Below are 14,583 nucleotides of genomic sequence, written 5' to 3'. Positions count from 1 at the left end.
GTATGTGGGTAAGGGAGTGTTGTATGTGGGTAAGGGAGTGTTGTATGTGGGTAAGGTAGTGTTGTATGTGGGTAAGGTAGTGTTGTATGTGGGTAAGGTAGTGTTGTATGTGGGTAAGGTAGTGTTGTATGTGGGTAAGGGAGTGTTGTATGTGGGTAAGGTAGTGTTGTGTGTGGGTAAGGGAGTGTTGTATGTGGGTAAGGTAGTGTTGTATGTGCGTAAGGGAGTGTTGTATGTGGGTAAGGTAGTGTTGTATGTGGGTAAGGGAGTGTTGTATGTGGGTAAGGTAGTGTTGTATGTGGGTAAGGTAGTGTTGTATGTGGGTAAGGGAGTGTTGTATGTGGGTAAGGGAGTGTTGTATGTGGGTAAGGGAGTGTTGTATGTGGGTAAGGGACAAGAGGAGGGTCAGAGGTGGAACACTCCTAGATGACAGAGTGCAGGGGAGTGAGTGTGTGAAGCTCCTGGTCCGGCTTGAGTGAAAGCCTCGGAAAACCCTTCGTAAGTTCAGTAGAACTTCAGGTTACAATTCTTTTGACTATGTCGTGGCGTAGTTGGCTAGGGCGTGTGCGTGGGAACACCCACCGCATAGGTTCGAATCCTCATCACGGCCCCTATGGATTTTCTCGGTAATATTATTATTATTATTATTATTAACTTCAAATATCTATATCTTTAGAGCAGACTGTCTCTAAAAAAATGACGTTTCGGGCCTCGCCCTGCATTAACGCACGAAAGGAGGTATGGGAGTGTCATAGGACAGGCGGGGTCGGCCCAAGTGCCATGCTTTAAGAAATAACGGCATCTATAACGACCCTTAGGAATTTTCACGAAATCTGAAATTAAACCAGGCCTTTGTTTTCATAGAATTTAAATGCTTACTCCGGTCATTGCTTTGCTGAATATTTTATTAGACAGAGACCAAGCTTTAAGGCGGCATTTTATTGACCTCCAAACTGCTTTTGATGCAGCAAACATGAGTAAAGGAACCGCCTCAGTCCTTATCAAGGGAGTCAAAAGTATATATTGAGTATATATATTCATAGGGGGCCTGACGGCTGAGTGAACAGCGCTCGGGATTCGTAGTCCTAAGGTTCCGGGTTCGATCCCCGGTGGAGGCGGAGACAAATGGGCAGAGTTTCTTTCACCCTAATGCCTCCTGTTCACCTAGCAGTAAATAGGTACCTGGGAGTTAGACAGCTGCCACGGGCTGCTTCCTGGGATGTGTAACAAAAAGGAGGTCTGGTCGAGGACCGGGCCGCGGGGACGGTGAGTCCGGAGTCTCTCTCTCTCTCTCTCCTTACCCACATACAACCATCCATTCTTCCCCTTCCCTTAATATTCCATCAGACTCATCAGACTGTTCCTTCCCTTTCTCCACATTCCTTCATTCCCAAATCTGCCGGTTCCTCCCTATCTCCCTCTCTACCTTTTCCTTTCTCTCCCTCTCCATCTCTCACTCTCTCTCCATCTCTCATTCTCTCTCCATTTCTCATTATCCATCTTCATCTCTCATTCTCCATCTCCATCTCTCTGTCTTTCTCAATCTTTCCACCTTATCCATCTACTGCTTTGTTAACTAGGAAGAACACCAACAATTCCTCTATGAAGAGTATAAGACGTACTACGACGTACTACGACGCACCACGACGCACCACGACGTACTACGACGCACCACGACGCACCACGACGCACCACGACGTACTACGACGCACCACGACGCACCACGACGCACCACGACGTACTACGACGCACCACGACGCACCACGACGTACTACGACGCACCACGACGGACCACGACGCACCACGACGGACCACGACGCACCACGACGTACTACGACGTACCACGACGTACTACGACGTACCACGACGTACTACGACGCACCACGACGTACTACGACGTACCACGACGTACTACGACGTACCACGACGTACTACGACGCGCCACGACGTACTACGACGTACTACGACGCGCCACGACGTACTACGACGCACCACGACGTACTACGACGCACCACGACGTACTACGACGTACTACGACGCGCCACGACGCACCACGACGTACTACGACGCACCACGACGTACTACGACGTACTACGACGCGCCACGACGCACCACGATGTACTACGACGCACCACGACGTACTACGACGTACTACGACGCACCACGACGCACCACGACGTACTACGACGCACCACGACGTACTACGACGCACCACGACGTACTACGACGCACCACGACGTACTACGACGTACTACGACGCGCCACGACGTACTACGACGCACAACGACGTACTACGACGCACCACGACGCACCACGACGTACTACGACGCACCACGACGTACCACGACGTACCAACACATTAATTATCTCAGCTGATGAATCCTGCGCCAAAAAGGTTTCACACTCATCTGCTTAGTGGAGGTAAATTTATTCCGACAGGATGACGGGATTGGTAATTTTTTTTCATTCCTTTCTGGCTTGTTTAAGGGAATGTTTTTGGGGCCTTTGGTGTGGAGGGTTGAGTTAGAGGGATTGGTGGTTGATGAGATTGGTGGGGGATTGTGGTTGATGAGATTGGTGGGGGATTGGTGGTGGATGAGATTGGTGGGGGGATTGTGGTTGATGAGATTGGTGGGGGATTGGTGGTTGATGAGAGTTGTGGGGGATTGTAGTTGATGAGAGTTGTGGGGGATTGTGGTTGATGAGATTGGTGGGGGATTGTGGTTGATTGGAAGATTAGAGAGAGGTGGTCACCAGCTTGGTCAGCTGTGACAAAAATTGGTCGTATTAGAAAATGGAAACGGCTGCCGAAAATAACGTACTGTCCCGTTTTCTGTTTTGGGTCCTCTGGCAGGTTAGGATAAGGGCACTTTAGTACGACAGTTTCTGGACGTTGGGAGACCTTAGGAGGACGGGCTGGGCTGCTTGTGTAATCACCTGTGGTTAAAGTAACCGGTTAACCGTAATTTGGGAAGTAGAAAAGGAGATTAGGATATGTCTGCTTATGTTGTATTTTAAAGTAGTGACCCACAATGTATTAGAGCTTCTGTACAGTATCCTTGTACCTCATACACGTGTCATGAGCTGAATAGTATGGCTCAAGAAAGTATTATAGATGTTGACACTGAATATAATCTGAAATGCTGACAAGTGATGTCTATTAGACACAATGTCTGTCTATCTATCCACAGATAGATAGACAATGCTAAATGCTATATAGGGCTATAGCCTTATCCAACTTTGCAGGGTGACGAGGGAATGCTATGGAGTACAGACATGTGCCTGAATCATCATAGGTTCAAAATGCTTTTAAGAAATACTAGCCTTCACATATTCGATTTTCATGGGAGCAAGTGTGAAATATTTGGTGTGATTTCCATAGAGTTTTTGGTGATTGCAACAATATATTTTCTGAGGGGGGGCGAGGGGGGAGGAGAAGGACGAATTGGGGACCAAGGGGATGGGGATGAAGAGTTGGGAAGAGGGGAAAAGGGTGCGAAGAGGGTTTAAGAGACCCGGGAACAGCCGGGTACATCTATATACCTATATATTGAAATACCTGTCTGCAGGTACGTGTGCGTTGAGACGTCGGGCCGCGACGTCGCGGAGTTAGACGCAAGGCCGCGACGTCGCGGAGTTAGACGTCAGGCCGCGACGTCGTCGAGTTAGACGTCAGGGCGCGACGTCGTGGAGTTAGACGTCAGGCCGCGACGTCGTGGAGTTAGACGTCAGGCCGCGACGTCGTGAAGTTAGACGTCAGGCCGCGACGTCGTGGAGTTAGACGTCAGGCCGCGACGTCGTGAAGTTAGACGTCAGGGCGCGACGTCGTGAAGTTAGACGTCAGGCCGCGACGTCGTGAAGTTAGACGTCAGGCCGCGACGTCGTGGAGTTAGACGTCAGGGCGCGACGTCGTGGAGTTAGACGTCAGGCCGCGACGTCGTGGAGTTAGACGTCAGGGCGCGACGTCGTGGAGTTAGACGTCAGGCCGCGACGTCGTGGAGTTAGGCGTCAGGGCGCGACGTCGTGGAGTTAGACGTCAGGCCGCGACGTCGTGGAGTTAGACGTCAGGGCGCGACGTCGTGGAGTTAGACGTCAGGCCGCGACGTCGTGGAGTTAGGCGTCAGGGCGCGACGTCGTGGAGTTAGACGTCAGGCCGCGACGTCGTGGAGTTAGGCGTCAGGGCGCGACGTCGTGGAGTTAGACGTCAGGCCGCGACGTCGTGGAGGTAAGCGTCCAGTGACGTCCAGTGACGTCCAGTGATGACGCAGTGCAGAGAGCATTGCAACATCAGTGCAATCACCTTCTGCGGTTGCATGGTCAACACCGTCCAGCACTATATTGTCTTAGCAGATCTACAACCAGCTCCAGGGAGGACAGAAGACAGTGTGTATATGCTGGTTAGCACTGTAAATGTCCGGCCACGTCTGAGGTTAGAATTGTTACCTAACAATAAATTGTTAGAATTGTTAGCTAAAACAGGATGGAACGACCTTTCAGCAGTCTTGGAACTGAAGGATTGTTGGGTTGATAGAGCTTGTTCTATCTTGAGGTTATCTTGAGATAATTTCGGGGCTTAGCGTCCCCGCGGCCCGGTCCTCGACCAGGCTTCCTTTTTGTTATACACCCCCAGGAAGCAGCCCGTGGCAGCTGTCTAACTCCCAGGTACCTATTTACTGCTAGGTGAATAGGTGCATCAAAGCTGAAAAAAACTCTGCCCATTTGTTTCCGCCTCCACCGGGGATCGAACCCGGAACCTCAGGACTACGAATCCCGAGCGCTGTCCACTCAGCCGTCAGGCCCCCTGATGAGGGTCATCAATTATGCATAACGTAATGGAATTGATGGCAAATCAACTATTTTAAACACCATTTCCGTCCTCAGTGACCCAGAATTGGTTGAAAATTGACCTAATTTGTTGCAGAATGGCTTTAAACCGGTGTTAGTACTTAGTTCTCACTGAGCACTAATTACTAGCCTTTGATTAGGGTAGTTTAGTGCCTGTACCCCATACCCAGCCTGTGGGGGGGACTCGAACTATCGCCATCTTCACTTTCCTTGTGTAATCTGTTCCGCCAGTTACAGGGTGTCAACAGAACAGTTCTCACATCAATCGTAACTTGTAATGGTCTGCCCTCCCCCCCCCCCTGCTCCTTAGAGGGGGGGGGAGTCACTTTAAGTTAGTTATTGATGACCTTTGGGGTAGTGGCCATCTCTTGCTTCAAATGGTTTATTAACGACTGCCCTGAAAGTTGTCACTCTCTCTCTGTCGGAAAATCCGACACTTCGCGAGAGATTATCTACGAATTTTGTGGACTTTATTTCGCGAGGTCACTAATAATATTTAATACTTCTAGATAATATTAGAAGTTTCATAGAGGCTAATTAAGAGGCTATTATCAATAATTGTGTATATTATTTCTCCAAAATAGAGAATTATTTAATATATTGCACTAGTGATCTCAGTATAATATTTACTAATTGCCAACCCACAACAGGGTAGGATATTAACCATTGACTAGTTGAACTATTATCGTTCATCCTAGTCCCATTATTACCATAGTCAGTTGTACTATATTGATCAACCTAACACCATTAATGAATGGTCCAGACCCTATTTTGGGTGTAATTTTTATCAACTCGAGTTGAGTTGTATATATAATAATTTACTTATGATCATTACACCTTTGAGTGATTAATTAGTGTCTCTACCATCCTAGGGTGATATAGAAGAGCTAACCTAAAGGTACTTCCATGACACTGGTTTATCACTCAAATCATTAGTGTGTATGATTGTATATATATAATGTGTATTAATTTTAAGTGCTAACCTCTAGTAGAGGTAGGATTACAGCCTAGTGAGTGTAGAATTTACCCTAGGCTACCATCAGTACTTGTTCAGTATTATGAGCAGCCCAAGTACAAGTCCCACAAGGCTTCACCAACGAGCCAGTATGGATAATGCAGGGAGAATGAAAAGAACCCTTACAGGTCTTAAAGGCCACTTAACAAGACAGATCAAGAAATGTGAAGATTTGTCACAACAATCAACAGTTGATTATGCTGACCTGGAAAGCTATTATCAAGCAGCTGCAGGTAAATTTGAACAAATCAAATGCCAAATAGCAACATATGTGGCTGAACTTGCCAACACCAATTTATCAGAAACAGAAATAGACGACATTATGGTTGATCTTGCGAGTTATTGTGATCTTGTGATCTTGCGATCACACTCAGGCCACGTTACAGCCTTATGTCAAATTAATTGCCCAGAACAAGGCAACAGCAACAACAACAACAGTTGCATCTAATACGAGTCAAGCAGAAGCTCGACTCCCTCCAATTAATTTACCCACTTTCTCAGGAAAAGATGAGGAAGATTGGGACGAATTTTGGAACAAATTCGTTGACCTTGTAGACTCAAAACAATCTTTACCAAAGAGTAGTAAATTCTCTTATTTGCAAGGCCAATTATCAGGTGAGGCTAAAACAGTAGTATCCCATCTGAGATTAACTAATGACGGCTATGATCTGGCAGTAAAACTCCTCAAGGATAATTATGCTGATCCAGAAGTAAGAACATCACATTTAGTTCATGAGCTGTTGCATTTACCCCCACCGGAGGCTTCAGCTGATTCACTCCAAGTCTTCAAGCTGGAGGTAGAATCATTGATCAATGCCATCAGCCTGACAGCAGATACAAACGGGGCTGAGTGGGTCTTGAAAATAATTGTCCAGGAGAAAATACCTAGGGACATATTGAGACAAATGAGTGCTCATTACAATAAAAGTATCTTATCTATGAATGAAATATCTGAAGGTTTAAAGTCAGTAGTTCATCAATTACGAACACATGACAAATTAAAACCACCAAGTAAACCCTCAGAAACCAATAATAGTAAACCACAGAGTACCAAAGGTACTCCAAATCAATCTAGACAATATAATTCAACACCAAAGTGGAACAGTAGCAGTGTGGGCGTATATGCAGTGGGACCCTCCAAGCCTATAGTTACTGTGTCACCCAAGAACGTGACACCAAAGGGTACTGGAAGCTATGGAACATGTTTGTTCTGCAATGAGAAACATTCAATGTACCACTGCTCTAATTTTCCTGATAGTGACGCCCGTGTTGAGCGACTCAAAGATTTGCAACATTGCACGAGGTGCCTCAGGAAACATAACATCAAGGACTGTGATACCCAATTACACACCTGTAATAGGTGTAACAAAGGTCAGCACCATGCAGCATTGTGCAGAGACACCAAAACAACGTCTCCAAACCCCAAGGTGGAAGATAGCATTCCCACCACAGTACAGTACTGCAAGGTGCAACAAACAAAGAGTGTCCAATCGGCAAAGTCTAAAGGTAATACGACTTTGCCTACTGCCCAAATTACCATCCTGAATAAGAGGGCCAAGGTCCATACCCGTGGGTTGTTTGACCAAGGATCCCAGAGAACATATATCACTAAAAAGTTGGCAGATGAACTACAATTAAGGCCTGTAGCCCAGACGTCATTCAACATCTCAGGGTTTGTAACAGATGTAGGACCTCAAGTCTAACAGGTGGTACAACCATCAGTACGTTTAGGCAGGTACGTCTGTCGAGTACAAGCCATTGTGGTGGACAAAATACCAGTAGACCTACAAGTTCAAGGTCTGAGAGCAACAGCCAAATTCCTGAGAAATAGAGGAATAAAATTGGCAGATAATATTAAGTCTGATCACCTCACCGACTTCGGTCTCCTTGTTGGGACAGACTATTGCCATCGATTCATCGGTAGCCCTGCTAAATATCAGGGTATAACCATGTTAAACTCTGCAGGAGGTAAATTACTCTCAGGCCCAGTATCAAGCCTGGGGAGACCTATGCCTGCAGATAAACAATACCAGTAGAAATCTAAATTTGTCAACTGATTATATTTCTCCAGTAGCATTATACTAAGGAGATTACAGCTGACTATACCAACAGAGGTTGATGTTAGTATCATCATTTGAAGCTGAAGATGAGTTCATGAGGCCTCAGTGGCAAATCAGTGAACAGTAGCCTAAAACAGCTACAAGTCACTGCGACCAATGTCACTGAACCCACTGCAGTCTCAGAACCATACTTTACTTTAATGATGAGCTATTCAATCTTCTGAATCAATTAACTAAATTAAACCCCAATAAATCTGATGACTGATTTGATACATTTATTATTTAATCAAGATGTTTTCCATGGGCCTCAGTGTTTATATATCAGTGACCAGTTACCTGAACAAACTTCAAGTTATATCTAATGTCACTGATCTCACTGCAGTCCCTGAATCATACTTGACTGTAGTACTTGATCACATTCAGTCTTCTGGGTTAAATAATATGTAATAAGGCTTGAATATTAGCCTTTCAAGAGTTGACAGGGAAATGAAATCGCATTAGACTTCTAACCCCTGCAACTCTAGTACGGGACATCCGTCCTGTATGAACAGACGCACAAATGTGTGATTACTAACTACTAACATCAAATTAATCTAATAATTCGAAGGAGGAGTATCGGTGTTCGTCTGTTCTAAAGAGGACTTCGACCCGTGAGCAGCCCCCTGGGGAATTATGTCGGAAAATCCGACACCATTTAATAATCATACAGATAATAGCTGTATTGTATAAACAAGTTACCCATAGAAAACGTAACTTGTAGTGGAATTACCGTCTAAAAGAAAACGGAATATCATCACCACATACCATTATAAATTCACCAGCTATTCTGCTGGGAATTATTCTTAAATACATTAGTCTTTGGACTTTACCATCATAAAACATCTCATATAAATTAACTTAATTATCAGTATTAAAGTAGAGTAAATGTGACCCTTCTATCACTTATTGACATCTGGACAATGTAAGCTAGGCGTCAGGGTGAGGGAGGGCAGCCATTGTTGATATTAGACCAGAGGCTCACAGGAGCAAATACGGCTCCTGTTAATTTTACTTGGACGAAGTGTTATGGAAACCAAAGGTGTACCATTATCACACGCTGTCAACAAATTCAAGTTAAGTGTCTTTCCGAAACCCGTATATCTATCATTAGTGGCCATTAATGTCATTGGGTAGGGTGATCCGGTTAGATCACGAAATCGCCTCATACTAAAGGTAATTAAGCCAGGTCTTCATTGTTCCATGTACAGTATTTTCTCTGACATAGCTTGTCATATATAGGTATCTGGCTTTACACCTTTTGACAGGTCAAGACGAGGAAGCATGCTTTGTACATCAGTTACCAGGGTGATGGAAGCTACCTCAAAGAGGATAATTTGGTGTCTACATCCTAGTTATACCTGTTTGGACTAAAGCCTGCTGTACTATAAGATAAGGAACCTTTTCAATGTATGTAGTTAATACTGTAGTTTGATTGGCTGCATATATATAAATTAATTTAATATAAACCCCCCTAATGTGTAGAGGATCGATTTGTGAGATTGAGATTATTGCAGAAATACAGTCCACTTAACATCATACAAATTGCTATCGAAGTATATAAATTAACGTAAATATAAATTCATATAAATTAAATAAATATAAATCTCACAGGTCGGTTCCCACACTCTCTCTCTCTCTCTCTCTCTCTCTCTCTCTCTCTCTCTCTCTCTCTCTCTCTCTCTCTCTCTCTCTCTCTCTCTCTCTCTCTCTCTCTCTCTCTCTCTCTCTCTCTCTCTCTCTCTCTCTCTCTCTCTCTCTCTCTCTCTCTCTCTCTCTCTCACTCTCACACACACACACACACACAAGGTGTGGAGGAAAAAAATTAGTTAGTAACAGTTGATTGACAGTTGAGAGGCGGGCCGAAAGAGCAGAGCTCAACCCCCGCAATCAACTCCTAGATCTTTCTCTCTGTCCGTTGATGAAGTACTTAATGAAACAGAACAGAGAGAAAGATCTAGGAAGTTGATATCACACCAAACCTGTCTCCTGAAGCCCACATAAAGAGAATAACGTCTGCGGCATATGCGAGGCTGGCTAACATCAGAACAGGCCGTTCAGGAACCTGTGTAAGGAATCATTCAGATTCTTGTACACCTACATATGTAAGACCAATCCTGGAGTATGCGGCCCCAGCATGGAGCCCGTACTTTTTTTTTTTTGAGATATATACAAGAGTTGTTACATTCTTGTAGAGCCACTAGTACGCGTAGCGTTTCGGGCAGGTCCCTGGAATACGATCCCCGCCGCGAAGAATTCGTTGTTACAACCAAGTACACATTTTACTGTTGCGTTAAACAGAGGCTACAGTTAAGGATTTGCGTCCAGTAAATCCTCCCCGGCCAGGATACGAACCCATGACAAAGCGCTCGCGGAACGCCAGGCGAGTGTCTTACCACTGCACCACGGAGACTGGTGAAGAAGACTGACGTTGTCAAGCACAAGACGAAGCTGGAAAATGTTCAGAGGTATGCCACTAGACTAGTCCTCAGAACTAAGAGGCATGAGTTACGAGGAAAGACTGCGGGAAATGCACCTTACGAAACTGGAAGACAGAAGAGCTTGGGGAGACATGATCAACACATACAAAATTCTCAGGGGAATTGACAGGGTAGACAATAATGGATTATTTAACATGGGTGGTACGCGAACAAGGGACACTGGAGGAAACTGAGTACCCACACACCCACATGAGCCACAGAGACGCTTAGAAAGAACTTTTTCAGTGTCAGAGTAGTTAACAGGTGGAATGCATTAGGCAGTGATGTGGTGGAGGCTGACTCCATACACAGTTTATAATGTAGATATGATAGAGCCCAGTAGGCTCAGGAACCTGTACACCAGTTGATTGACAGTTGAGAGGCGGGACCAAAGAGCCAAAGCTCAACCCCCGCAAGCACAATTAGGTGAGTACAACTAGGAGAATACACACACATACACACTGTATGTGTGTACTGGAGTCAGCCTCCACCACATCACTGCCTAATGCATTCCACCTGTTAACTACTCCCACACTGAAAAAGTTCTTTCTAACGTCTCTGTGGCTCATGTGGGTACTTGTACACATACTTGTAGTACGTACACACACACACACGCACACACACACACACACACGCCGCCGGGAGTCTGTAGGAGACACGCGATTAGTGAGGTCCGCGGAAATTCGTCAATTTCTCGGGACATTGAAGGAGTATAGAGGCTAGATCATAGTATTTGGCCTCTCGCAGTGTGTAGCTAGCAGGGTGCAACATAGCATAGTCATATCGCTAGCGATAGTGCCAAGATTTGGCGAAGAAACCAAAAGTGGAGCTAGTGGCATCACCGGTGCATGTAAGTGTGTGACCTGACCGGGTGGGACGACCCGCCGTGGAGCTACCTGATTGTGCTGTGAGTGGTGACTGTGATCAGTGGTACAGTGAATTAGTGAACTGTCACATAACGATACAGTGACTGACTCCAGAGCTTTGAGTAGACAGAGAAGAAGACCTCATCAATCTACCAGCATTTAGTGAATCACCTAGTGGGAGACAACGAAGGATAAACATCGTCATCATACATCGCCCTGCCCTTACTCATCTGGTTGTGTGAGCGGGAGGCAGTCTGGTATGTACCCCTCTCTGGTCAATTAATCAGGTGTACAGATTGAGGTAAAAGATTATCAAATTCTCGTTCAGGATATCAAATATATTTAAAAATCTCAGAGTGGCTCATTTAGGCAGAGGTAACGCATAAGGGATATCTTGACACATACAAGCACGCCCGCCCACGTACGTATACACGCACACAAGTGTGCACACGCTAAAACAGACACACACACACGTGCATGCACACACACACGTGCACGCGCACACACACACACAATTGTTCAGTCAGGGGAAAAGGCATTAACACCTGGGATAGACCTTACTATCCCCCCCCTCTTGACCCCACCACCTGACCTGACCTGACTTAGCCGCCATCTCCGCCCCCCCCCACCCCCAGTCCCCCGCATCGCCCATACACTCTTCCCCTCCCCACTCTCCCTCTCTCCCACTCCCTCTCTCCCACTCCCACTATCTCTCTCCTGCTCTCTCTCTCCTGCTCTCTCTCTCTCTCTCTCTCTCTCTCTCTCTCTCTCTCTCTCTCTCTCTCTCTCTCTCTCTCTCTCTCTCTCTCTCTCTCACTCTCTCTCTCTCTCTCTCTCTCTCTCTCTCTCTCTCTCTCTCTCTCTCTCTCTCTCTCTCTCTCTCTCTCTCTCTCTCTCTCTCTCCCTCCCTCCCTCTCTCTCTCCCTCCCTCTCTTTCCTTCCCCCTCCCTCCCCCCTCCCTCTCTTTCCTTCCCCCTCCCTCTCTGCCCACACACACACACACACACACCTCCCCCCCTCTCTCCCTTACCCGCTCTCTCCCTCACCCGCTCTCTTCCTCATCCACTCTCTCCCTCTCCTCTCCCTCCCGCCTCTCTCTCCATCTCCTCCCCCCCCTCCCCTTCTACCTTCTTCTCACTTCAGTGGAAGGGTCGGATCCCCCCCCACCCACCCATTTATCTCTCCCTTTATCACTCCCTTTCTCTCTCTCTCTCTCTCTCTCTCTCTCTCTCTCTCTCTCTCTCTCTCTCTCTCTCTCTCTCTCTCTCTCTCTCTCCCTCTCTCTCTCTCTCCCTCCCCAATCCCAACAGGGTCAAGATGGCAGCCAGAGGTCCCAGGGGAGCAGGAAAGAGCCAAGGTGACGAGATGAAGGAAATGTTCGCCCAGTTTTCTGGAGGACATCAAGAGTGAGATGCAAGAAATGATGCAGGAAATGAAGAACGAAATAAGCAACCTGAAAAGAGAGCTGACAGCAGCAAAGGAGGAGATTAGAACCCTCAAAGAGAATGGTATCGAGGCTGAGAGTCAGAAAACCACCCAGGGAGAAGGTGGTAATAGTTTTCTGGATGAGAATGCCACAGTAAAAGCAACATTTGCGGAAATACTAAAAAAAAATAACTCTGAAGTAATGACTGCAGTGATGGAGGTGGCCATGAAAGCAGCCACCTCGCAGGAGGCGGCACGCTCCACTAGCCAACTGCTGGAAAGGAAAAGATCAGTGGTTGCTGTGGGTATTAGGGAACAGGAAGGAACCAATAGGACAGAGTGGAATGACAAAGACAAAGCGGCAGTGAATGAAGTACTAAAGGCACTAGACATGGAAGGGGCCGAGCATAGCATTGAGAAGGTTTTCAGGCTAGGCCGGTACAACAAAGACCGAGACCGAATGATAAAGATAGTGTTTGCAAACGAGAACACAAAGGAGAGGATCCTATCAAGGAAGAGCTCCCTGAAAAACGTGGGAAAATTAAAAAATGTATTCCTCCAGCGAGACATGACAAGGGAGGAGAGAGCCGTGGCGGCAGAAGCAAGGAAGAGGCGCAGGGCGAGAGGGGAAAACCAGGAAGTCACAGCTCCCAACACAACACCCCCAGAGGCGAGGGGGGAACCCACAACCAGCTACCCAGTAACACCAGAAGGGAGGACAACCCCGCCTCCCTCCTCTGCATAGAAAACCCCCCTACCCCAAACCCTCCCTGCCCCCACTCAAAAGTTCAGCCAAATCTCCCTCCCCCCACACCCAATCCCCACCCTTCTACCCCTCCCCTCCTCCCGAGTCCTCCCTCCCCCCCTTTCCTTCCCGTCCTCCCTCCCCTTTCACCCCATACCCTCCCTGTCCCTCCCCCTTCACTGGATCCCCCGCCCCTCATTCCAGTATCCTCTGAGATCCTGTTACCCACCTCACAGGTCCTCACACCCATGGAACAGCCTCCCCCACCAGCAGAACACTCACCAAGGAGGCGATTTGGGAAGGGACAGAAGAAAGTGAGCCTCAAAGCGATGTACACTAACATAGATGGAATTACAAATAAAGCAAATGAGCTTGGAGAACTGGTACTAGAGGAAAACCCAGACATAATAGCCCTCACAGAAACAAAGATCACGAAAACAATAACAAATGCAGTGTTTCCACAGGACTATTATGTTATGCGGAAAGAGAGGGAAGGAAGAGGTGGGGGTGGTGTAGCTCTGCTGGTAAGAAAAGGCTGGGATTTTGAGGAGATGGATATTCAGGGCTGTGAAGGTTTCAGTGACTACATAGCAGGTACTGTAACAAATGGAGGGAAAAAAATTATAGTCGCAGTCATATATAATCCACCACCAAATGACAGAAGACCTAGACAGGAATATGATAGAAACAACATGGCCACCATTAACATAATAGAAAGAGCAGCTTCTGTTGCTAGCAGGAATGGATCTGGACTACTAATTATGGGAGACTTCAACCATGGGAAGATAGATTGGAAGAACAGAGACCCGCATGGAGGACCAGAAACATGGAGAGCTAAGCTGCTGGACGTGGCAACAAGAAACTTTCTAAGCCAGCATACCAAAGAGCCAACAAGAATGAGAGGAGAAGATGAACCAGCAATGCTTGATTTGATATTTACCCTAAATGAATGGGATATAAGGGAAGTTAAGTTGGAAGCCCCCTTGGGAATGAGTGACCACAGTGTATTGAACTTTGAGTACCTGGTAGAGCTAGGACTTATCTCCCCCCAAAAAGAACTAGGAATCAAAAGGCTGGCATACCGAAAGGGGAATTATGAACAGATGAGAAG

The 14,583-nt window shown here is 46.6% G+C and overlaps 1 protein-coding gene across 1 annotated transcript; it reads left to right on the top strand.

The window, feature by feature from the left end:
- The first annotated feature begins 1,602 nt into the window (after positions 1-1,602).
- LOC123748130 (salivary glue protein Sgs-3-like) lies at positions 1,603-2,376 on the top strand. The gene has a single exon (XM_045730324.2). It carries the CDS (start codon positions 1,603-1,605, stop codon positions 2,374-2,376), a length of 774 nt encoding a protein of 257 aa, XP_045586280.2.
- The last annotated feature ends 12,207 nt before the right edge of the window (positions 2,377-14,583 follow it).

The sequence above is a fragment of the Procambarus clarkii genome, unplaced genomic scaffold, assembly GCF_040958095.1.
Source record: "Procambarus clarkii isolate CNS0578487 unplaced genomic scaffold, FALCON_Pclarkii_2.0 HiC_scaffold_723, whole genome shotgun sequence".
Lineage (NCBI taxonomy): Eukaryota > Metazoa > Arthropoda > Malacostraca > Decapoda > Cambaridae > Procambarus > Procambarus clarkii.
This window is presented reverse-complemented; position numbering and strand designations above follow the sequence as displayed.